At 56.5% G+C, this 22,318-nt stretch overlaps 11 protein-coding genes across 11 annotated transcripts; 6 read left to right on the top strand and 5 right to left on the bottom strand.

Moving 5' to 3' along the window:
* Positions 1-680: 680 nt before the first annotated feature.
* LY79DRAFT_675240 (short chain dehydrogenase) lies at positions 681-2,169 on the top strand (the record flags this gene model as incomplete). The annotated part of the gene is made up of 4 exons (XM_060564422.1): positions 681-797; positions 1,077-1,361; positions 1,492-1,777; positions 1,991-2,169. The coding sequence occupies 4 exons, from the start codon at positions 681-683 to the stop codon at positions 2,167-2,169; spliced, it is 867 nt and encodes a 288-aa protein (XP_060406963.1).
* Positions 2,170-2,200: 31 nt separating this feature from the next.
* On the bottom strand, positions 2,201-4,798 carry LY79DRAFT_159109 (cytochrome P450). The gene is made up of 6 exons (XM_060551127.1): positions 3,982-4,798; positions 3,739-3,921; positions 3,194-3,674; positions 2,855-3,138; positions 2,693-2,794; positions 2,201-2,618 (listed from the first exon to the last, which is right to left on the bottom strand). The coding sequence occupies exons 1-6, from the start codon at positions 4,415-4,417 to the stop codon at positions 2,434-2,436; spliced, it is 1,671 nt and encodes a 556-aa protein (XP_060406964.1). The 5' UTR covers positions 4,418-4,798; the 3' UTR covers positions 2,201-2,433.
* A 381-nt stretch (positions 4,799-5,179) lies between these two features.
* On the top strand, positions 5,180-6,987 carry LY79DRAFT_675242 (GMC oxidoreductase; the record flags this gene model as incomplete). Its single annotated transcript, XM_060564423.1, has 2 exons — positions 5,180-5,386; positions 5,452-6,987. 2 exons carry the CDS (start codon positions 5,180-5,182, stop codon positions 6,985-6,987), a joined length of 1,743 nt encoding a protein of 580 aa, XP_060406965.1.
* A 503-nt stretch (positions 6,988-7,490) lies between these two features.
* Positions 7,491-10,432, top strand: LY79DRAFT_573568 (BRCA1 C terminus domain-containing protein). The gene is made up of 3 exons (XM_060559483.1): positions 7,491-8,199; positions 8,253-9,603; positions 9,656-10,432. Exons 1-3 carry the CDS (start codon positions 7,682-7,684, stop codon positions 10,283-10,285), a joined length of 2,499 nt encoding a protein of 832 aa, XP_060406966.1. The 5' UTR covers positions 7,491-7,681; the 3' UTR covers positions 10,286-10,432.
* An 8-nt stretch (positions 10,433-10,440) lies between these two features.
* Positions 10,441-11,392, bottom strand: LY79DRAFT_573570 (ESCRT-II complex subunit). The gene is made up of 2 exons (XM_060559484.1): positions 10,779-11,392; positions 10,441-10,693 (listed from the first exon to the last, which is right to left on the bottom strand). Exons 1-2 carry the CDS (start codon positions 11,323-11,325, stop codon positions 10,581-10,583), a joined length of 660 nt encoding a protein of 219 aa, XP_060406967.1. The 5' UTR covers positions 11,326-11,392; the 3' UTR covers positions 10,441-10,580.
* Positions 11,393-11,778: 386 nt separating this feature from the next.
* Positions 11,779-13,688, bottom strand: LY79DRAFT_573572 (uncharacterized protein). The gene is made up of 2 exons (XM_060559485.1): positions 12,235-13,688; positions 11,779-12,120 (listed from the first exon to the last, which is right to left on the bottom strand). Exons 1-2 carry the CDS (start codon positions 13,548-13,550, stop codon positions 12,084-12,086), a joined length of 1,353 nt encoding a protein of 450 aa, XP_060406968.1. The 5' UTR covers positions 13,551-13,688; the 3' UTR covers positions 11,779-12,083.
* Positions 13,689-14,319: 631 nt separating this feature from the next.
* On the top strand, positions 14,320-14,902 carry LY79DRAFT_159171 (uncharacterized protein). The gene has a single exon (XM_060551129.1). The coding sequence runs from the start codon at positions 14,511-14,513 to the stop codon at positions 14,754-14,756; it is 246 nt and encodes an 81-aa protein (XP_060406969.1). The 5' UTR covers positions 14,320-14,510; the 3' UTR covers positions 14,757-14,902.
* On the top strand, positions 14,803-15,982 carry LY79DRAFT_159228 (uncharacterized protein). The gene has a single exon (XM_060551130.1). It carries the CDS (start codon positions 15,049-15,051, stop codon positions 15,754-15,756), a length of 708 nt encoding a protein of 235 aa, XP_060406970.1. The 5' UTR covers positions 14,803-15,048; the 3' UTR covers positions 15,757-15,982.
* Positions 15,983-16,055: 73 nt separating this feature from the next.
* LY79DRAFT_675246 (glycerol kinase) lies at positions 16,056-17,899 on the top strand (the record flags this gene model as incomplete). The annotated part of the gene is made up of 3 exons (XM_060564424.1): positions 16,056-16,276; positions 16,357-17,360; positions 17,481-17,899. The coding sequence occupies 3 exons, from the start codon at positions 16,056-16,058 to the stop codon at positions 17,897-17,899; spliced, it is 1,644 nt and encodes a 547-aa protein (XP_060406971.1).
* Positions 17,900-18,699: 800 nt separating this feature from the next.
* On the bottom strand, positions 18,700-19,861 carry LY79DRAFT_530491 (nucleotidyl transferase; the record flags this gene model as incomplete). The annotated part of the gene is made up of 2 exons (XM_060556181.1): positions 18,700-19,596; positions 19,685-19,861. The coding sequence occupies 2 exons, from the start codon at positions 19,859-19,861 to the stop codon at positions 18,700-18,702; spliced, it is 1,074 nt and encodes a 357-aa protein (XP_060406972.1).
* A 184-nt stretch (positions 19,862-20,045) lies between these two features.
* On the bottom strand, positions 20,046-21,028 carry LY79DRAFT_159162 (uncharacterized protein). The gene has a single exon (XM_060551128.1). It carries the CDS (start codon positions 20,781-20,783, stop codon positions 20,187-20,189), a length of 597 nt encoding a protein of 198 aa, XP_060406973.1. The 5' UTR covers positions 20,784-21,028; the 3' UTR covers positions 20,046-20,186.
* Between the last annotated feature and the right edge of the window lie 1,290 nt (positions 21,029-22,318).

Here is a 22,318-nt window from a genome sequence, read left to right on the forward strand (position 1 = left end):
CCAGCCCCGCAATGTGTCTGCCTGTTAACCGCTACCCTGATGTGCGGCCTACCGGTATGTGACCGAACCTGCTCTAATCGTCAAACTCCCGATGGTCGCTATGACCTTCTAGTTTAGTCTCCCCCGTAAGGCTCCTCACGCCTTTTCTTTTCCCATCTGGCAATGGTATGGTGATATTGCAGCTCAACCTTGTAGCTTATGTCAAGCAAGCTCGCCGGCCTCGTCGGCCGGCCATGCAAGGCACTGCCATCCCTTCTTGTTAGTTCACTCAGTTTAACCTAGGGTTCCCGACCCGTCCGTTCCTCCCGAAGGGCCGGGGAAGGGATGCCGCCGCCGTCGCGTAATCAGTAGTCATGCCATATGCTCCAGACCACCACCTGCGGCGTACCAACCGCAACCCAAGGCTACCTCGCCAACCGGCTCGAGCCTTCGACTACCTGTGGTGCTCGTTTGGGAGGGTGAGGGATAAAAGAACAGTCATCTTTCGTGATAGCAGTCAACCGGACCACTTCGAACCCCACGTCCCTCCTCGATTCAAACCACCTTACCTGTCCATCACTAGTTCCTCTGCTTCGCTAAGTCTCCTCGTTGAACTGTTGTGCCGTATTTGCCACCTCTTCCTCCTCCAACGCTACCAGATAGCCCGGTTCCTACCTCAAGATAACTCCATAATCCGAAAAATGCAACCCCCTCTGCCGTCCGTCACGCCCACCTGGCGCAACGACACCTACGATGCCATCTCGCCCTCGCGCCCAGAGCTGAGCGCGGCGGGCAAGACTATCATCGTGGTTGGTGCGGTAAGTTCAATATTGATGCCTTCTCCTCAGAACTCTCCTCGGATCCCCCCCCCCCCCCCCCCCTTCCTTAGGTCGCTCCTCGGATCGCGCCCCTCTTATGCCCCTCTTCTTTCCCCTCTTCTCATACTACTACGACCCCACCGCCCTGCTCGTGGTATGATGTATCCGATGGATTGTGGCTTCGGTAAACGGGAGCTCCCCCGGAGAGACCTTCTTGCCCCTGATAACTCCATCTTGTGTGCCGCGCGGTCTTTGAGTCTAATCCGTCTTTTTCTCCAGGGGAGTGGAATCGGTCGAGAGACTGCCCTGGCCTTCGCCTCTGCCGGGGCCGCCCGAGTCATTCTCCTTGGCCGTACCGAGGCCGCCGTGGCCCAGACGGCCGCGTCCCTGCCTACCTCGGTCCAGGCCGACGTGCACGCTGTGGACATCACGAACGAAGACGCCTTGACCAAGGTGGCGGCGGCGGTGGGCCAGTGGGACGTCCTCGTCCTGACTGCCGGTTATGTGTCCAGCCCCGCGCCCGTGGCGGCATCGGCCAGCGACGAGTGGTGGCAGAGCTTCGAGGTGAGTCCCTCATGCCCTGCTCCCCACGGCTTTGGTTCCGATCCATCGCTCTGGGCGGGGGAGAGAGATGGACACCTCCCCACCGTCCAAGCCCTTCCCCAAGCAATTCAACTCACACAGCACGTGGTAGACAAACACAAAGGGCACGTACCTCGTCACAAAGGCCTTCCTCCCCACGGCCAACCCCTCCCACGCCGCCGTCGTTGCCCTCACCACCGGCACGACGGCCCTACCGGCAGTGGCGCTCCCTGGCCTATCCGCTTACATGGCGTCCAAGCTGGCCCAGACGAAGATCATCGAATTCCTCGCCGCCGAGAACCCCAACCTCTTCGCGGCCACCCTTCACCCGGGCATGGTCGAGACCGACATCTTCAAGAAGAGCGGTGCCAAGGCCGAGGCGCTCCCAATGGACAAAGGTGCGTCGTAGTCGTCTTCCACTTCGTTCTTCTCCTCCTCCCCCTCCTCCCCTTCTTCCTCCTCCTTCTCCTCTCTGATCGTGTCTCTTGCTTTCCCCTACTATCGCAGTGCATCTCCCAGATCAAATCCCTCCGTCTCCTTCCTGTTTGTTGTAGCTGCTTGCGCGGGGCAAGCAATATGACTGATTGACTGACTAACGTACCTTGTTGCAGTGCAACTCCCGGCCCACTTCACCGTCTGGTTGACCAGTCCCGAGGCGGCGTTCCTGAGTGGCCGCACGGTTTGGGCGAACTGGGATGTTGAAGAGCTTAAGAAAAGCGCCGGGGCAATCCAGTCCGGTCAGCTGCTCACGAGCGGGATCAACGGATGGCCCTACACAAGTCTTGCGTGATATTTCTGTGGTAAACTTGTTCGCAAAACTCGGGCTCATGTTGTAGCAGTAGCAAGCAGTAAAGTACCCACTCAATGAATCGTAGGGGTAAAGCACTTCATCGCTCAATGAATCAGCGTTTTGGAGACATGCAGCACGAAGGAACAAACCACGTCCAGGTGATTTAAAATCGCATTACTAGTGGAGGTTGTTCAACCCTTCGGCGGTTCAGTATATAAGCTATTATGCATGTGTGTTTAGGTTTCTGCACGTAACGTAGCCCGCTCATCTCAATTCGAAACACAGAGACAAGGGTCCCGGGTTTGATGTAAACTGGTCCCTGATTTCGTCAAAGACGCGGTTTCCCGTCTCTCCTGGTGCCAGGCGGATGTGGTACTTCTTGATCAGCCTCGCAACAACGAACCGCATGGTGTCTGTGGCAAGGAAGCGTCCCAGGCAGCTGTGGTGACCTAATAATAGAAAGGAAAGAAAAACACGGCTTAGCTGTTGAGTCATGAAGGTAAGCTAAAGGGGTTCACCGTACCTGTGCCGAATGGCGCAAAAGCTGCTGCATTGCGGATCATTTCCGGCTTGGTGGTCCATCTCTCGGGGACGAAGTCATTGGCCTTCTCAAAACAGTCCTCTCCTGCAGATCGAATAGTTAGTCAAAGTTTAAAAAAGACAAAAACCCACCACCGCTACTTACTTCGAGATATCACGTGGCGCGGGGCGATGATGGTCGTGTTAGGCGGTATAAACGTCCCACCGATCGCCGCCCCGTTTTCCGTCGTCTTCCTGGCCCCGCCCGTGAGGAGGGCGGGGTACAGACGGAGACCCTCGTTAATGACGGCGTTGAGATGAGGGAGGCTGGTGAGGACCTTCAGGTTGGTCACGTCGACGTCTTCCAGTTCCGCGTAGACTTTGTCGGCATGCTCCGGGTGCTTGGCTATCTCGCAAAAGACGCCGATGAGAGCGGCAGCTGTAGGTTCGCTGTGTCGTTTTAGCTTCCGAACGCCCAGGGGAAAGAGAGGGGGGTACGCGTTACCTTCCAGCCACAATAGCAAGCAGGCTGTCGCCGAAAATCCACGTCAAGCTGTCAGGCTGCTCAGTCTGATCGTGGTGAAGCTCCATCAGGTAATGGGCGAGATCCGGCGCGCCCGCCTTCGGGGTCGCAGGGTCAAGTCTAACACGCATCTGTCGCTCGCACCAGGCAACCATGTCAAACCAGTCCTTGAGGACGCTGACCCGTGGACCGAGCTTGAAGCCGACCTGGATCAGCCATGGAGCCGGGCTGAACGGGCCCAGGAGAGACAGGGCGCGTTGCAGCCGCACAATGATGTGATGCCACTGCTGCTGGTGCAGCATGTCAAACGACTTGCTAAAGACAAAGTCGCCCATGACGTCGAAACCGAACCAGAAGAACAAGTCGCGAACTTCGGAAGGGACATTGGCTTTGGCATTCGCCTCGATGCACATGTCGAGCTGCTCAATCCACTTGAGGATCTTCGTCTCGTGCTGGACGAGGGCTACATAACGGCGTGGCTCGTTAGAGATACATTCGCAATGCCAAAGGTTCCGCGGGTTGCATACCTTGTGCCGAGAAACCATAGTTCCACTCACGGCGCCTAGCAGCGTGGATAGGCTTGACGCGTGTCGTAACGAGCGCTCTGTCGGGGTGCAGAATGTCGTACCACTCGGCCTTGATGCATTCGGATCGGGGACCATCCACAGCCATGAAGACTCCCGGGTGGAAGACGGTGATCTCACTGGGTCCTTTTTTTTCTACTTGTGAGAATGCGCCTTAAACAAAGAATCATGTGTCAGTCCACTTACCTGTCCTCACGAAATCTCCATATTGCTCATGCAAACTCTCCAAGACCAAGTGGTTCTTGCAGTTTCTGCAGGCCCAGACATGCCAGAGCTTCGTGATGCGGGCGTACCACGGACCCTTGAAGCCGGCGGTGCTGAGCTGATGGAAAAAGACTCTGTATAAGGTGATGCTGGCAAAGAGGCCAGGAAGATATCCGGAAGACAGAATCAGCAGCGAACGAGAGAGCTCCCCGATCGTAGTGCCACCGTAGTATCTGCTCAGACCTGCGAAACAAGCAAAGAGCCACAAGTGACCCAACAGAATCTGAGGTGCCTGTACGTGCCATTCGCCATGGATGAAGATTCCCCGATGGACAGCAAAACCGCACAGAAGTCCAAGGCCGCAGAAGATAGCGTCCTGGTAACCGGAACCGAAAACTACATTCATCATGGAGTTCATGGCGAATGCATGTGTGTGTGTGCTTGAGAGATTCGTTGAAGCTCAAATCTTACCGACTGGCGATCTGCGAGTCTATCACTTGGGCATAAGACTGCACTCGAGCTCAAAGTCGGTTTACATACACCAGCTATGCTATCATCGAATCCGGCATGGCTCTCCCTTCCATGATTGGGTCCAGTCTAGACTCACTACCCGGTGGCAACCTGAGAAAAGCCGAATGCCACATACAATGACTAGTGTCCATTAGTTGAGGTGTAAGCTAGCGTAATCTGGCACAGTCTGCGTTGTCCATCGCTTCACCGCGGAAGGTCGTACTGGTTGATGTGAAGTACAAGCCAATATCGCGACGTGATACCCATGGGTCATCCCGATAACCTTGACATCCGGATACCCGACCAGGCCCTCTCCTGGTCATGCCACCGATCAGGGGGGGCAAGAAAGTGTGAGAGGGTCTTCGCCCCAAAACGTTAGACCCCTGTTGCATAAGGACAGACATACGGATGCAACTCTGCAATGGAACGTGCTTTCAACGGTGCCAAAAATGGCTGGTCGGCGCAACATCATGTCTGTGCAATACGGTGACGCGGGGTGATGCTGGGAGCATCCTCAGTGCTATGGAAACTGAGTGTTTTACCGCAATTGTACACGTCTCGAGATAGGGGTGCTTTGCCATGATTTAACACTGGCGGGAGCTCCAACGTTCTCCTTTGCTTCCGTAGACTCACTTGCTTGTGTCAATCTATATCACATACTTGTTCTGAAATGACTGCGACGTACGACTTTATCATTGTGGGCGGTGGCGTCGCCGGTTTGGTAGTGGCGACACGCCTGTCTGAAATCCCCGAGCTCCATGTTCTGGTTCTCGAGGCGGGTGAAGACCAAACGGCGGACCCTCGGGTCAATATCCCCGCACTGGGTCCCAGTCTTGTCAAGACGCCTTCCGACTGGCAATTCCGGACAGTGCCCCAGGTGAGTCTCTCTCGAAAAAATGTAGTCTTGGAAAGTCTGGGTTGCTGACAGGAAGTCGTCTGCAGAAAGGCCTAGGTGGTCGAGAGGTTGTCGTTCCTCAGGGTCGCCTTCTTGGTGGCTCAGGTGCGCTCAATGGTCTCTCCTTCACAGTCACCACAAAGGCCAACGTTGAAGCGTGGGCCAGTCTGGGCAACCCCGGTTGGGACTGGCCTACCTTCAAACAGGCCACCGAGAAGACTTACTCCATCGCACCTGGCGAAGGAAAGGGTCCTCTCAAGTTGTCTCTTCCAGACAACGCAGACTCTCTCTGGCCAACGGTCTGGCAAGAAACCATCCGCGGGTTAGGGTTTCCGGACTCGTGTGATCCCTTGAGTGGCCAAGGAGTCGGCAGTAGCATCACGCCTGACACTGTAGACCCCGAGACAAAGCAGAGAAGCTATGCCGGCAGCGCGTACGTCCAGTCTGCCAAGTCTCGGCCCAACCTGACTGTTGTGACGGGAGCGCTCGTGGAGAAGATCATCTTCAAGACAGACTCTGGAGACATTGTCGCCGAAGCTGTCCAGTACACCAAGGGTAGCGAAACGAAAACAGTCACGGCACGAAAGGAGATCGTGTTGAGTGCTGGAACGCTCAACTCGTCACGACTCCTCGAGCTTTCTGGCGTCGGCAATGCAGAGCTTCTCTGTGGACTCGGCATCGACGTTGTGCTTGACAATCCCCACGTTGGCGAGAACCTTCAGAACCACGTCATGGTTGGCGCAAGCTTCGAGGCCCTTCCGGAACTCGACACCATGGATGGCATCGTCCGTCAGGATCCGGCAGCTGTTGGAGCTGCCATGGAGACGTACGGCAAAGGCGCCGGAGGACCGTTCTCCAGAAGCGGTACTTCGGCGACGGCGCAGCTCCCTTTGCCGGCGGGTGAGGATTTGGGTCAGCTTCTCGACAAGCTAGATGGACCCAAGACATCGGCGACCCCGGCTTTCACGAAGGCTCTTGAGACGTATGTGCGGTCCGTCCTGACGTCGTCCTCAGAGCCTTCGGGATACTACATCTCGTTTCCCGGGTTCGCCTTGTTTGGCGGAGATGGCCACATGGCACCGCCGCCTCCTGGCGAAGAGAAGTACTTCACGATTGCTGCCATCCTCGCTCATCCCCTCTCGCGAGGTTCAAGTCACATCACGTCTGCATCGTTGGAGTCGCCCGCCGTGGCCATCGACCCCGCCTATCTTTCACACCCTGTTGACGTCGAAATTTTGGCCAGGCATCTCCAGTTCCTGGAAAAGATTGCGGCTAGTGAGCCGCTTCGCAGTCAGCTGAAGGCGGGAGGAAAGCGCGATCCGGCCAATGCCTTGTCTGATCTCGAGCAAGCCAAGGAGTTTGTACGCCAGACCGCAGTTGGCGCGCACCACTTCACGGGTACTTGCTCCATGATGCCTCGTGAACTTGGCGGAGTGGTCGATGAGAAGCTGCGCGTGCATGGTATCCGTGGCTTACGGGTGGCTGACGCCTCCATTGTTCCCATCACGGTGCGTGCCAACCCGCAGGCGACAGTGTATGCGATTGGCGAGCGTGCTGCCGAACTGATCAAGGAGAGTCTCTGAACAAGGTTCGAGATGTGAGAAGAAGTTGTGCCCAGGACCGACATGGGCCATGGACGCGAGTCAAGATAGCAACCGTAGATGCCAATGCAGTGTAACGTCCAGAAGCCAGATGAAACTAATCCCGCTCTTGTCAGTGCAAGTATTTCCAAATATAGGCGAGACGATACCCGGAGTCGGCAATCGGGCCTATCGTTGGCAAAGAACAGACCCTCAGCTGCGCGTCATTGTCAAAAGAAATGATGATGATCCTGCGTGAAGAGGAAAAAGAAAGTGCATTTCTGGGGAAGTCGTATTTGCAAGGTACCTTACCATGTACGTCACCAGAGATCTGCTGACAAGCGGTGATTGGCAAGCGTCTGTGCCATTTGTTTAGTAGCTGTTGGACGCGTCCCTTAGCGAGTTTAATGGGAAAAGTCGCAGTACCATTTTTCCTGCACCGATTATAGCCAAAAGATATGTACCGATACTTTACACGTGACTGCGAGCTTACCTCGCGTGCTGCTCCGCCCGGCCGCGTCGCTAACATTTTCGCGTCAAAATCGCCTCCGATCTGGATTGTCCACACTTGCACCTCGTCGCTTTACTCAAACAAACACTTCGACAGCCCACGAAATTTCGCCACACGTATGCCTTAACATTGAATCCGAAGCCCACTGGCTCTACACCCCTCGATTGCAAGCTTCAGACGCCTGCCATGTCTGACTCAAAGGGCTTATTCTCAGAATGCGCCTTCGCCTTCGTACCGAGCGCCTACTTGGCTCCCAAGGAGATCAGCGACCTAGCAGAAATAATCAAAGGCCGTGGCGGCACCGTCCTGGACCCGAGGCGCGATGGCTCCCTCAGACTTGAGGCGGTTTCTCACATCGTTTCCAACACCATCGATTTCCCCCAGTTCACCGAAACACAAGCCTTCATGATCCCCGTCGTCAACCCTGGTTGGATCAAGGCATCGATCCAGAGGAATAAACAGGCCCAAGTGCGGCCCTTCTCCCCCGACCCGCGCATGTTCTTCTCCAAAGTAATCCTCACCTGTGCCGACCTTCCTGAAATCGATAAAGAGACCATCATCGGTGCCACCTTGGCCATGGGCGGTACGGAAACCGCCGATGTCACCCGGCAGACCACCCACATCTGCGCCTTGACCATGGATCATCCCAAGTGTATCACCGCAACGGAAAAGGGACTAAAGTGCAAGATCGTCCTGCCTCACTGGTAGGCTTGGTGAACCCCAAGCTTCGGACTTCATATCAGCTGACGCTTCCTAGGTTCGAAGACTGCTTCAAGCTCGGCAAAAGAATCGACGAAGGCCCATACACGCTCCCGGACCCCGAAATCCTGCGCAGGCCGGAAAACCAGGGCGAGGTGCAGATCCCCCAGTACGACCACCTCCAGGGAGCGACCTCCACTACCCCGAATCACCTTACCGACGCCCCCCGAAGGGCGGCCACTATATTCCGAGACAAGAAAGTCATGCTTTCGAAGGACCTTAGTATCACCACACGATCACTAGAGGTTATCAAGCAGCTAATTGCGAACGGTGGAGGCAAAACCGTGGACGACGTGGAAGCGTGCGACTACTTCGTTTGCCAATACCGCGACGGGGAGCAGTATGTCAAGGCTGCCCAGTCGGGCAAGGATGTCGGAAATCTGTCATGGCTCTACCACCTCATCACCCATAACGAATGGACGTCACCTCTCCGTCGGCTCCTCCACTACCCGGTACCCCGAGACGGCATCCCGGGCTTCCGAGATCTCAAGATCTGCCTCTCCAACTACGGTGGTGATGCTCGCATATACCTGGAGAACTTGATAAGAGCATCCGGGGCGACGTACACCAAGACCATGAAGGCAGAGAACACACATCTCATTACGGCACGGAGCAGCAGTGAGAAGTACGAGGCAGCCAAGGACTGGAATATCGAGACGGTCAACCACCTGTGGATCGAAGAAAGCTACGCCAAGTGCGAGATGCAGAGGGTCACCGTGCCCAAATACTCTCACTTCCCGGTTCGCACGAATCTGGGCGAGGTTATCGGCCAGACCTTTTTCGACGAGTACTGTTTGCGAGAGACCTACTACCCTGGTGGCGAGGAGGGGATGTCGCCGCGAGCGCAGAGGAAGCGCAAGATCCTTGAGGCAGCACAGGAAAACTCGTACAACCACGGACCTGCCGAGGGCGTTGTCATCGGCAGACAGGAGCAGAAGAGTGAGGAGACCGTGATTGATGACAGCTTCATGACGCCCATCCGTCCCGGAAAAGGCGGTCGTGGTAAGGAGAACGATGATACCCCCTCGGTCGTTTCGACCGGTAGCCGAAGTGCAAAGAGCAAGGCTCTCAGCAACCTTCAGCGCATAGCCCCAGACATCGCTCTGTATGAGAAGGAAAAGAAGCGAACCAAGGACGGCCACGGCCCGTGGGGTGGCAAGCGTGCTGCCGACCAGATTGACAAGGAACGCGGACGCACGTCTAGCCCGGCGCAGGCCATGGATATCGATGACGAGGACAAACGGCCCGCCAAGAAAAGAAGATCTTCGCGCCCAGACGTTGAGATGAGAGTTGTCTTGACTGGCTTCACGAGATGGGTCAACGGCAAATCCAAGGAGGACGCGGAAAGGGTAGGTCAAGCGGTCTTTCCGGGCATTCGTTTTCTGTGCTAACAACTCGCAGAGAAAACTCCGCGACATGGGAATCTTGATTGTGCAGGACAATCAGCCATGCGACTATCTCGCTGCCCCTCACATGGTACGGACGGTCAAGTTCCTCAAGACGCTGGCCAAGGGGCCGACGATTCTCTCATCCGACTTTATCGACGCCGCCCTTGACACGGGGGAGGTCCCGGATCCCGACGAATTCCTCTTGGACGACAAGGAGAATGAGAAGAAGTTTGGCGTCACAATTGAGACGGCGGTATCGAGGGCAAGAGCCAACCTGGGCAAGCTTCTGTGGACCGTTCCCATCTATTGCACAGCCAACATCTGCAACGGTCCCGACAGTTACAAGGCCATTGCCGAGGCGAACGGGGCCATGTTCAAACTGTACCGCGCGCGCAGCGGCACGACGATCAAGCCGACGACGGAGGAGGAAGACGGCGGCGCCCCACCCGAGCCCGTCTACCTCCTCAGCTCCAACAGCGCCGACGAGAGATCCCTTTGGCCCAAGTTTGAGGAAATGGCGCGCAAGGGCCACATGGAGCCACGCATTGTCGCTGCTGACTGGCTCTTGGACGTGGCCATGACACAGCAAGTGTCGTTTGACGAGAAATACCTTGCCAAGAACTTTTTCGATAAGGACGTGTAGATGTTGGATAATTGACAGGGCTGTTCAGCAGGCATCGCGACTTGCTGGTTCTGGCCGTACATGTATATACTTGCACGCGCTGGCTTGGGAGTTGGATGATCCATCGGGAAAGGGGGGGGGGAGGGGAAAGGGGAAGCCGCTGCATTTGGGGGGGGGGGGGGGGGGGCTTTTGGTGTTTATTACGGCCGCTCGGGGAATAATGTGTCAACGTGGTATGTCTAGTTAGAGGTTCGGCACAATAGCAAACAACAAAAGAAGACCATGGCTCGTCGGTTGCCGAGCGAGAACGAGCAAATCAAAAGAACTTGACACCCTGCGAATCTTCTTGCCCGAAGATCTGGGCCTTGCCGCGCTTGACGAGGATCTGCAGCGCCTTGGCGAGCAAGTCGGGATCGAGGCCGTGGAATTCTGCAGGGCAATGATAACCGGGTCAGCACGCGGCCGTCGTTGTCGCTTCGCGGGTCCCGCGAGGGAAAAGGGGGGGTTTACTTACCGGTCCCCCTGGTGCTCTCGCCCTCGGTCAGCTCGTAGAGGGTCAGGACGACACCCTTCTGCGCCGTCTCGTCGATCCAGCCCTCGACGAAGGCGGCCCACTCGTCGGGGGTGCGCCAGTAGACCCAGAAGACATCGGTGCCGGCGGGCAGGGCCTCGGCGCGGCCTTCCTTGCGCATGAATTCGAGGACCTCGCGGGCGTCGGCGAGCGACAGGCGCTTGTTCAGCGCCCTGTTGTGGAAGAGCTCCTCGGGGGCGGCGGCGGCGGAGGAGGCGGCGGTCGCGGGGGAAAAGGTGGTTGGCTGCTCGGCGAGCGCGGAGGGGGCGGCGGCGCTGTGGTTCGGCAGGGCGTGCGGGAGGGCGGAGGAGGCGGAGGGGATGGCGGCGCCGAGAGAGAGCTTGAAGATGCGGTGGTGGCGGCAGTAGGCGAGGATCAGGTCGGACCACTTGACGAGCTGGGCGTGGTGGGTTGTCAGGTTCGTTTGGCGGGTGAAGAAGGGCGGGAAGGAGTACTCCCGCGGGAAGGGGAAGGGTGATGTCGTCGCCATTTGTGCGTCGCAATGGTGGTTGTGTCGGGGTTTGTGGTATATTTTAGGATTGAGAGTTGTAGCTGGAGCTTCGGGGGACGGGGACGTCACTCTTCGCGGGGGTGGGAGTGCAGGCACCCGAGGGGTTGGTGGGGGGCATTTTAGCATTTGGCTGCGGTGGTAGGGGGGGGGTCTGTACTCTGAGGTGGTGGCCAGAGTTCGTCCATGTGTCTCTCTAGGTAGGTAAGGTATCTTCCGGAGGCTTGAGTCAACGATATTTCCACCACATAGTTCAACAATGGCATTGTATTCTTTTCTAAAAATGGATGACATCCCTAGCATGTCCCGCCATCACCAATCAACCTATATGTCCTGTTTGCGGATGATGCGCTCTTGGTCAAGGTTGTGACCTTGAGTGACGGATACGTAAAGGGAAAAAATAAGGAAAACCTGCTATGACCTCTGAAAATTATGGCCGTGCATGATTCTGATCACTTGCATACTGTCAAAGAAAACAGGTATCAGAGAACTCGACTGTACCGAGTTGAATAACTCGGATGGATGGCGTTATGCCTCCCAAACAGTATCACTTCAATAAAACACACCATATGTGTATCCTCTCGGTGACCATTAGTATTGCTACTATCTCTACTCTTTGGATGTGTCTAATAACTCCTAGGCAACTAACAACGAGAAATTAAAGGGCTCAGCGTATGAACAACCTTTGGTGTCAGCTGGCTCAGACACGTTGTTCTTCACTTTTCCCCGCGAAATATTCATCATAACAATCTCTTCAGACAAACCGCGAACCCTGGGGTATTTGAGCTTCTTCATCAACACATCTCCCTCTGCACACTTGATTCTTAGCCCTGCCACCAGTTTCATTGGCCAACACGAAGCAGAAGATGGCACTAACTAAAGACGACTTAGTTCCTACGACGCAGACGCTTTGTCTGAACTTCCGGGCTTGAGTCCGAGCTCGAGCTCGAGCTGGAGCTGGAGTCGTCAGTAAGCAGATGCTTGTGTCCATACTTGGAGGCCTGCGGAGGTCTTTTGGTCGGCACCAGACTAGGTTTCCGGGTACCAGGCGGAGACGGCTTAGGCAGTGGTATAAGGTCAGAAGGAGTCAGTCTCGGCATTTGCAATGTGCCATGTCCCTCGGGGAGCAGTACAACACCCTGCCGGTCGTACAGCAGGCCGACTGCGGTTTCCTTTGCGCGTCGACCCTCTGTCAGGAGCTTGTTTCTCACAAAGCTCACCAGGTCAATGGGAGGAATGGCTGGCGGGGCGCCGCGTCGAACCAAGTGGTCGACCCAAGCAGCCAAAACCGCCCAGGCCTTCCATTTCATAGCTGTGTGCTCTTCGAGCAAGTACGAGTGCTTCGCCTGCTCAGCGACCTGAGACTTGAAGAGTTTGACGTGGATAGAGGGGGGAGATTTGGTAGATTCGATCTGGACATTTAGCAGATGGCTCAGTCGATCGATATAAGGGTCGATGTGAATAGCGGTGTCCATCTTGGAAGGCAGAAAAACTTGCCAAGGGCCACAGCTGCCCAGCTGAGGCAGCCTCTTGATGCTCCCGGTCGAAGTCGTGTAGATCCAGTCCTCATGAGGCTTGTCATCGAGCCAAGCTCGGGTCTCCTTGCAGAAGGGTGCGGCAACTCCAGGATGGACCGGTCCAGTCATGGGCTTCGTTATCTTCATGGGGCTAACGGGCCTACGTCCGCCCTGCATGTACTGGTCGGGTTGCAACAGAGGAATAGATGACGGGACAGCCAAAAGGTCGAGAATCAGTTTGGGGCCCGAAATTGACGCTGGCTGGTGCCTGGAGACTGACTTTGGCTCGACGGTGACAGACTGGGGCTTCGTGGTGGCAAATTGACGAACTCCAGAGCTCCTGGTAGGAGGCAAGTTGGTTGTTGTTCCCGACCCGGAAACGGCCGAGGGGGCAGTGGCAGAAGCGTTGCTGTGAACAGCCAGCCTGGCGGGGCGGGCAGTAGTCTGCTGCATTGGCAGGTTAGAAGAGGATATCTGGGATCGCGAAGATATCCTCGAGGCTCCTACCGAAAGAGCGCAACGCAGCTGGGAGGATGGTCGAGGGGTGAGAGCGGAAACCTCCTCCTCCGCTTTTACTTGGACATCTTCCTCTCCCCTGTTCATCGAAACGTCGGCTTCTTCAACCTTTACCGGGTTATCCGACACTTTATTCTTGACTTGGACGTTCATAGTGCTTGTAAGACGTTCCATCTGTATTTCGGGGTGGGATATCTGCTACTCTTGGGTTAGTTCTTGATGGAATAGGAGATGGGCATGCAATGTGCTTTGTATCGTACATCGGCAGACGTGCTATGAGTGCCTGGAATGCCTCAAGAAATATTAGACTCCAAGACTGAACTTATCGAGCATGGATCTGTGATAATACCAAAGGAAGCAGCTGTGGGATCTGTCGAATCGTTTTTGTTGATGAATCGATGGCGCTGATCGTACGCGTCAGACTTTGACCGTGTTTGCTCGAGGGACTGTTTGTGTATTTTGTTGCTTGGAGACAAATGGATGTTCACCTTTTTGTTTTGAATTGTTTCGGGTTGTTTGGTTTGCCGGGTAAGGGCATGGGATGTCAGGCGGGTAGCGGAAGCTACGGTGAGGAAGCTTCACAGCACGAAAATGATGCCAAGACTTCATTCTTGGTTCTGTGGGATTTCTGATAAGAAGGTAGCAGATGAAGAAACAACAATGTGCAGAGAACCAAGGCGGTTGAATTGTGTCTTGATTTCTCGGGACTCAAACAGATCCATCGCATCCTGCCTTTTTTTTTGTGAAGGTTTCAAAAGCATGCTAGGCGAGTTGTTTGTCCTCGACTTTTCGAACCTTTCTCTGGCCCTCTAATGGGAAGTTAGGCAAGTACGAGCATACAGAGTTCCCCCGTCAGGCAACTGACAAACGAGGTTGGAATACCAAGCTTGGCTACTGCTGAATCCACAGCTTCCTGGGACGGTAAAAACCACACTCTTATTTCCTTTAACTTACCCGTCCTTAGATCCTCAGCCCCATGCATGCATAGGGGTGGTTACTACCACTTTGATACTGGCTAGGAAGGAATCAAACCAGAAGACCAGAACTACGAGGTCACAATTCTAAAGCGGATGTACTACTCATTTGGCCCGTTCCCACCATCAACCATTAGTATCCTTGACCCCGAAACCTTCGATGTCATCCACTTCCTTAACTAGCAAGGACCTCCGCATAGGTCACTTGAACGGTGGTCGACAAAGGAAATTCCCTTCTGCTGACAACAATTTCATAAGGCGCATCTCAGCACTGGACCATCGATATAAGCCGAAAGTGGACGAGAGTCTCGAGGATAAATGGGTTATAGAGAACTCGGACGATACTCGGGAATCTATACCTAAGGGGGGCGAGCAGTTCTGCTCACCTTTGCTTTGCTTTGCTTAGCTTTGGCTTAGGCTAAAGCGGCCACAGATCTGTCCCCATACTGAACGTGGATTCAGGACAAAGTTCATGGTTATCTAGGTAGTTTAACATCAGTAGGATGGAGAACTCACTTGGTAGTTAAAACCCTGAACGTGCCCCAGCGTCCCATGCCCCCACCAAATGCACCTCGGATTCACGCAGCGAGAAGAGACCCTTTCCCCGAAAATCCGCCAGGAAACCAACCGCATCGTCGGCTCTCGCTCGCAGACGGATAGAACGAGAAACCGATATCCCAGCCTGCCCCCCCCCCAGCATGCGCCCCCGAACCCTCCCCAGGATATCTCTCCTTCTCCCGAGGTCGTTCGCCCCGAGTAGCAGCGGTAGCAGCAGGAGGCTGGCAAACGTTAACGGCAATGCGACGTGTTGGCGGCGGCCCACATGGATGCCACCGGCGCCAGGGACCTGCCGGTGTCGCATCCACGGCCGCGGAACCGCCGCTGCTGCTAGTCGCGCGCAGCAGCTTCGCCAGCAGCCTCCAAAACCCCTCAATTGTTCCTCCAATGAGCGACCGCCGCCCGCTTCTGACATCATCCCGACCGCCGGAGCCAAGCTGGGCCCGCCGCCGCCGCCGCCGCCGCCGCCTCAGTCCGTTCGAAATTGGTCGCAGCCGACGACGCAGGGCCAGACCCCGGACGGGCACGAGCATAAACACGACAAGACGGGAGATGCGGAGGCAGATACCAACCCCCCACGAGCCAAACCTCCTCGTGATACTCGCCCGTCCCAGACCTACGGGACGACGTTGACTAGGCGTCCCCAGAAGACCTCTTGTCAACCTATCGGAGCCGTCAATGGCCAACCTCGGCCGACGATAGCATACTTAGCTAGGCAGTCAGTCATTCCAAACACCATACACACACACACGGGGGGGAGAGGGAAGGCAATGGCTGTTCTCCCTTCCCCCTCCCCCCCCCCGCACATGTGTTCCGTTGCAATTCCATGCCCTTTTCCACGATCCTGACCTGTCCCTGCTCATTGCCCCGCCACCTACGCTGGTTTCTACGGGCCTTTCCCATGGACGAATCAACATTGTCTCCCGCAGCCCCCATCGTCGATTTGTTCTTCTACGCGCGATACTCTTTTGCCCCCTCCACTGCTTTTCCAGTAAAGCCCCAATTCAACCTATAGCTCTAGCCCTCGAATCCCATTACATGCATCTCTTGCCATCTTCAACATAACAAACCCCCCTTCCCTCTCTCCCTTCTCCTACTCACCATCTCCGGCCACAGAAATCCCCGTGGCGACCGAGACAACGGCGCAATGGCCGAGACAAGAGACTCCAAACGCCTGCGCCGGGCCGCCGACCCGGCCGAACACCTTCCCACCGGCATCACCGAGACCCAGGAGGAGCTCAAGGAGCACTGGTTTGTCGGCAGCATCGACCAGGGCACCACCTCGACGCGCTTCATCATCTTCAACGGCCTCGGCGACCCCATCGCAATCCACCAGATAGAGATCGACAACCACTACCCGCACTCGGGGTGAGTCGAGCCTCCCCCCTCTTTCTCGGTCCAGGGACGCGGCGATCCTGGCGATCGGCCCCCTCTAACACCCAGCCTAGATCGCACGAACACGACCCCCTGGAGCTCCTCTCCTCCGTCGAGGAGTGCATCGAAAAGGCCACGGCCAAGTTTGTCGCCCAGGGCCATGCCGTCTCCGCCATCCGCGGCATCGGCATCACAAACCAGCGCGAGACCACTGTCCTCTGGGACACCCGCACAGGCGAGCCCCTCCACAATGCCATCGTCTGGTCCGACACCCGCACCACCCCGATCGTCCGCGAATTCCGCGCCCGCCCCGGCGCCGACAGGCTCCAGGGCCTCTGCGGCCTGCCCCTCTCGACCTACCCCTCCAGCGTCAAGCTCCGCTGGCTCCTCGACAACGTCCCCGCCGTCCGCGAGGCCTACGACGCCGGCCACCTCGCCTTCGGCACCGTCGACTCGTGGCTCATCTACCGCCTCAACGGCGGCGCCGCCCTCGGCGACAAGGCCGTCCACATCACCGACTCGACCAATGCCAGCCGCACAATGTTCATGAACCTCCGCACGCTGCGGTACGACGACGAGCTCCTCTCCTTCTTCGGCATCGACAGGTCCAAGATCCGTCTCCCCAAGATCGCCCCCTCCTCCGACCCGACCGCCTTTGGCACCCTCGCCGGCGGCGTCCTCAAGGGCGTCCCCATCGCCGGCTGCATCAGCGACCAGTCCGCCGCCCTCGTCGGCCAGTGCGGCTTCTCCCCCGGCCAAGCCAAGAACACGTACGGCACCGGCTGCTTTCTGCTCTACAATGTCGGCGACGAGCCCGTCTTCTCAAAGTCCGGCCTCCTGGCGACCGTCGCCTACGACTTTGGCAAGGGTCGCAAGCCCGCGTACGCGCTCGAGGGCAGCGTCGCCGTCGCCGGGTCTGGCGTCAAGTTCCTGATCAATAACCTCTCCTTCGCCGACGACGCCTCGCGCATCTCCGAGCTGGCCGAGACGGTCCCCGATAACGGCGGCGTCGTCTTCGTGACGGCCTTTAGCGGCTTGTTCGCGCCGTACTGGATCGACGACGCCAAGGGCACGCTGTGTAAGTAGTCCCCCATCTTTCACACACACACACACACACACTCTCTCTCTCTCTCTCTCTTTCTGTCTCCCTCCCCATTCCCCTTTCCTCTCTGGCTGTAAGCTAACACCAACTGCGAAGTCGGCATCACAGCGCACACCCAAAAGGGCCACATCGCCCGCGCGACCCTCGAGGCGACGTGCTACCAGACAAAAGCCATACTCGACGCCATGGCCAAGGACTCGGGCCACGCCCTCGAGTCCCTCGCCGTCGACGGCGGCCTCTCCAACTCGGACCTCTGCATGCAGACCCAGGCCGACGTCAGCGGCATCCGCGTCGACCGCCCCGGCATGCGCGAGACCACGGCCCTCGGCGCCGCCATCTCCGCCGGCCTCGCCCTCGGCGTCTGGGACGAGCTCGGGGACCTCGAGCACGTCAACCAGAGCGGCCGCAAGATCTTCACGCCCTCGCTCGCCAAGGAGAAGGCGGACAAGATGTTCAAAAAGTGGGAGCAGGCCGTCGAGATGTCGAGGGGCTGGGTGACCAACGACCTGGAATAGAGCAGCAGTCCCCCCCCTCTCTTCCCCCGCTTTGTGTAGATAACCGAGTGTTTGGATTCTGGAGTTGTTGGGATACAGAAAAGAAAAGGAATACAAAGCAGAGCAATTGTTTTTCCTTTTGCCTTTCGGATGGATGTTGAGACAATACCCGGAGTGCTTGGTTTGGTTTAGACAAGGATACCTATCAAATCAGTTTCTCTTGCTCGTGTACACCTCGCACCTGTCCCACTCGGGAACTGATGGTCTTGGGCCGCTCCCCCCAGGTTAATTCATGAGATGCTCGCTTGGAGTGCTCATTTGTGTGCATGAGCACGACGGACCGTCACTGAATACACTGTTGCGCGCATCGAATCCACAGGTATCGTATTTATTGTCATCTGTCTCGGGCAGGACCCAACAACTCGTGGGTCGCTCCTTGCTCAAGACATTTCCAAGGGAGTATCCTTCAAACCGGAAGAGCCTTCGACCGTCATTCCTTCTCAACTCGTAGCAAATGGGACAATCATCTTTCCCAGGAAAAAAAAAAAGTAAACAGTAACATGGCAAAGCAAAAGTGCTTTTTTTGCGCTCGCCGAATGATCCCCCTTGCCGACGCCAGCCCAAAATGTGATTGTTTGGTTTTCGCCGCCCGTTTCTTTTTAAGCTCTCGGGACTCATAAGAGTGGAGTGGTGTAAATCGTATCGCAACTTGGAATTAGAAGGTCGATAAGAACAGGCGCACAGAAAGAAGTATAAAAGAGCTCGGGCCTCGGGCTGATATATCCGGGGCTAGGTATGGTGTCCATCTTGGATGTAGTTGTTTACATGATGATGGCGGGAATGTCGACATTGGCCTTGATGCTCTTATGGGGCAGAATGCTGCCGCCGTTGACGTAAATCTCGTCGCCAATCGTCACGTCGTCGCCGAGAACAGTGACATTCTCCAGACGAGCCCACTTGCCGACGGTGCTGTTCCAGCCAACAATGGTGCTCTTCACCCAGGCGTGATCCTTGACCTTGGAACCGGGCAGGAGGACACAGCGCTGCAGACGGCAACCGTCGCCGACAACGACGTTGGGGCCGATGGTGACGTTGGGGCCGATTTTGCAGTGCTTGCCAATCTTGGCAGTGGGGTCGATCAGCACGTTGCCGCCGTGGACGTACGGCTCCGATGGGGAGGCGAGCTCCTTGGAGCCCTGCTTGGTGAGTGAAGTGAGGTACAGGCAGGTGCCGGTGAGGAAGTCCTTGGGCTGGCCGACGTCCATCCAGAAGCCCTGGAGGTCGAAGCTGTGCAGCTGGCCGTCGCGGACAATGGCGGGGAAGGTTTCCTTCTCGATGGAGGTGGGACGGAGCTCGATGCGCTTGAGGACGCTCGTGTTGAGGATGTACATGCCGGCGTTAATGCGGTTGCCGACGAACTCGACGGGCTTCTCGACGAAACGGTCGATCTTGGTGGCGTGGCCGGGCTTGTGGACGACAACGCCGTACTTGGAAGGCTCCTCGACCTTTGTGACGACAATGGTGCCTTCGTCGCCGTGGTTCTTGTGGAACTCGGCGAGATCCTTGAAGGGGAAGTCGCAGATGACGTCCGAGTTGAGGACGAAGAAGGGGGAATCGTCCTTGGCGAGGATATGCTCGGCCAGCTTCAAGGGGCCGGCGGTGTCGAGGGGCTCGGTCTCGATGGAGAAGGTAATGGTGAGGCCGAACTTCTTCTCGTACTGTTGTTGAGTTCCGCGTCAGTATTAGTCGGCGTAGGGGTAGCTCGTGGGGGGGGGGGGGGGGGGGGGGGGGGGGGGGGAGACGCACCTCTGCCAAGTGCTTCTCCATCACCTCGGGACGGTAGTTGACAGCAAGAACGACATCGGTGACACCGGCGGCAGCGAGGGCCTCGATCTGGTGCTCAATCATGGGCTTGTTTCCAAACTCGACCAGGGGCTTGGGGAGGGTCAGGGTCTGCGCATCGGGAGCGGAATCAGCAAGCATGTTCTGCCAAGGGTCTGCAGCAGGTGGCGTCACTGGCGGCGATGGCCATATGCCGCGCGTCAAGCTGGGAGAGGGGGTTGTGGGCTCACCAGAGGGCGAAGACGAGTGCCGAAGCCGCCGACGAGGATAATGGCTATCGTGCGCGTGCGTTAGCATGTCTGTGTCGATGAGACGGCCGGCTGGGCGGTGCCGTGGCTGCCAGCCCTGTGGGCGCAGAAGCAAGCGGCGAGGCTGACTCTGGCTCTGGTTCTGGCAGGAGGGGCAGGCAGGCAGGTAGCTATCCACCTAGGTAGCTATCGAGGCCGAAGGAGGTAGTGCTCACCCTTCATCTTGGTGGTGTTGTGTTTGGGGGGGTTATGCGGTTTGGTTCAACGTCGGTTAGTCGAGTAAAGAGAGTAGTGTTGCGACGGCCTTCGTGGAGGTGCAGTGCGGAAGCAAAAACGAGTGTATGGATGGATGGATTGGGGGTGGAAAGGGGAAGAAGCTCTTCTTCCTTTGGCACAAAAAGGTAGCGCGACTGGTCGAGTATGTTCGGCAAAAGCGACAAGGGGTAGGTAAGCTTCCGCTTTCGGGGGTTTCTTTCGCAGAGCAGAGCAAAGTTGCAAGTTGCAAGGAGGAAGAGCAGCGAGTGCAATGAAGATAATAACGAAGGAGGAGGCCGATGAGGGAAAAAGGGAGGTGGAGAGCGAAGAATGCCAAAAGCGTCCAGAGAGACAGACAGACAGACGGGTAGACAGAAGGAAAGACAGACACAGTGAGTGAGTGCAGTGTACGGAGTAGTGCAGTGGCAGAAACGAGAAAGAGGCGCAGACGCTGGCCAGGGTGGTGAGGACAGGAAGGAAGAAAGGGACTTTGCAAAATGACACGACATCATCCCAGGACCCTGGCTATTTGGTACTGCGTACGGGTACGGATACAGCATACCTACCTGGGCACAGAGCGGCACAGCTTACAGCCACACACACATGCACGTACCCCTCTGACTGGCTCTGGGGGAGGTACGACAAGGAGGCTAGGCCAAGCAAGCAATCAATTGGGGGCAATCACGGCAGAGAAGCACAGGGCACCCAAGGGAAGGGAGGAAAGGGGCCCAGGGGTGTTAAAGCAGCAGGAACGGGTACACACGCTACCGGCTGCACTCCGGTACCAACGTACAACTACTACTACAGTACCTTGGGTAGTATTCATGTACGTGTCAACCGCCTTACTGCTACTACTAGGTGAGCCAAGGAAGGTAAGTAAGGCAAGGGATCTGGAAGGTTACTGTTCTAGACCTTTTCCCTTGTTCTTTCTTCGTTTCGGCGTCTTGTCCCAATCAGACTATCATCTGTAGAGATGGCGATGCATTAACCTAACCAACCTGGACCTACTTACGGTACATGTGTCTGTCTGGATGGATGTACGGATAACGTTTACGAGACGGCTGGAGATAGGTACCTACCTACCTACATAGTACATCGTGCACTACATACCGAGCTACCGTACTCATCCAAGACACACTGAGATACGTACCGAAGCCCAATGTAAGATCCCATCCAATGGTCTCCCACCATCGTACAACGAAGCTCAAGAAAAGTACCATGCCTTACGGTAAGGCCACGCCTCAACACCCGGCTGTCGGGGGCAGGGTAGGGGGGCCATTACCTACTGCCACCTTGACTTTCCACGGTGGACTGTCTGGTGGTTGAGTCACTAGGTAATTATACGATGTACATCTATCCAGAGCCATATCTATTACGGATCACGACCTGCGTTGCTGTTCGTGTGCGCACACTTAAATACCAATATGGCCGTGCATACCTAGGCATCCTCATAGGCATGCATGGGTAGATAGGTATGTACTGGGTAATACAATGTACATACCTACATGCCGATGTAGGATATACTAGTACTGAGTATCCGTACTGTCTGCGCCTCCCCCTCTGACCCCCAATTTCCCCTGCCGAAATTGATCAAATTGTTCATGCCTTTTGCCCCCCACCCCTTGCTTCTTGCTTGCCTTGCCCCCCCCCCTCCGGGTCCCTGACCGTGTCTGTCTGCCTTGGACCGCTCCGAAACCTTCCAGCGGGAGCCCATGTAAGGGCCCCCTCTCCCTATAGACCGACGACACCTGACCCGTGCCCCCTGCTGAATTCGAGGCTTTTTTCTTTTCTTCTTTTTTTCGTACATGTTCCCGCGGGGTCTTCAATTATCGATCGCCATTGCGGGGCCGTCACGCGGACCGGAACCTGACGAAACAGCAATTGCCCTCCAATACCCTCCAATACCCTCCAACAACGGACCAAAGAGGGCGTGGCGGATGCGCGTCGTCGTCTTCTTCAACCGCCTTGTGTGGCGCTTGACGCCCACAGCCGTCGCAGTTACGAGGAACATGCAATGATTCCTTCCCCTCCCTTCCTTACAGCAAGCGGCCTTTTGCATCTTATCCTTCTCCTTCCCCTCGGCGCTTTTGTCTCT

The sequence above is a fragment of the Colletotrichum navitas genome (assembly GCF_030913465.1).
Source record: "Colletotrichum navitas strain CBS 125086 chromosome Unknown LY79scaffold_207, whole genome shotgun sequence".
NCBI classification, from domain to species: Eukaryota; Fungi; Ascomycota; class Sordariomycetes; order Glomerellales; family Glomerellaceae; genus Colletotrichum; species Colletotrichum navitas.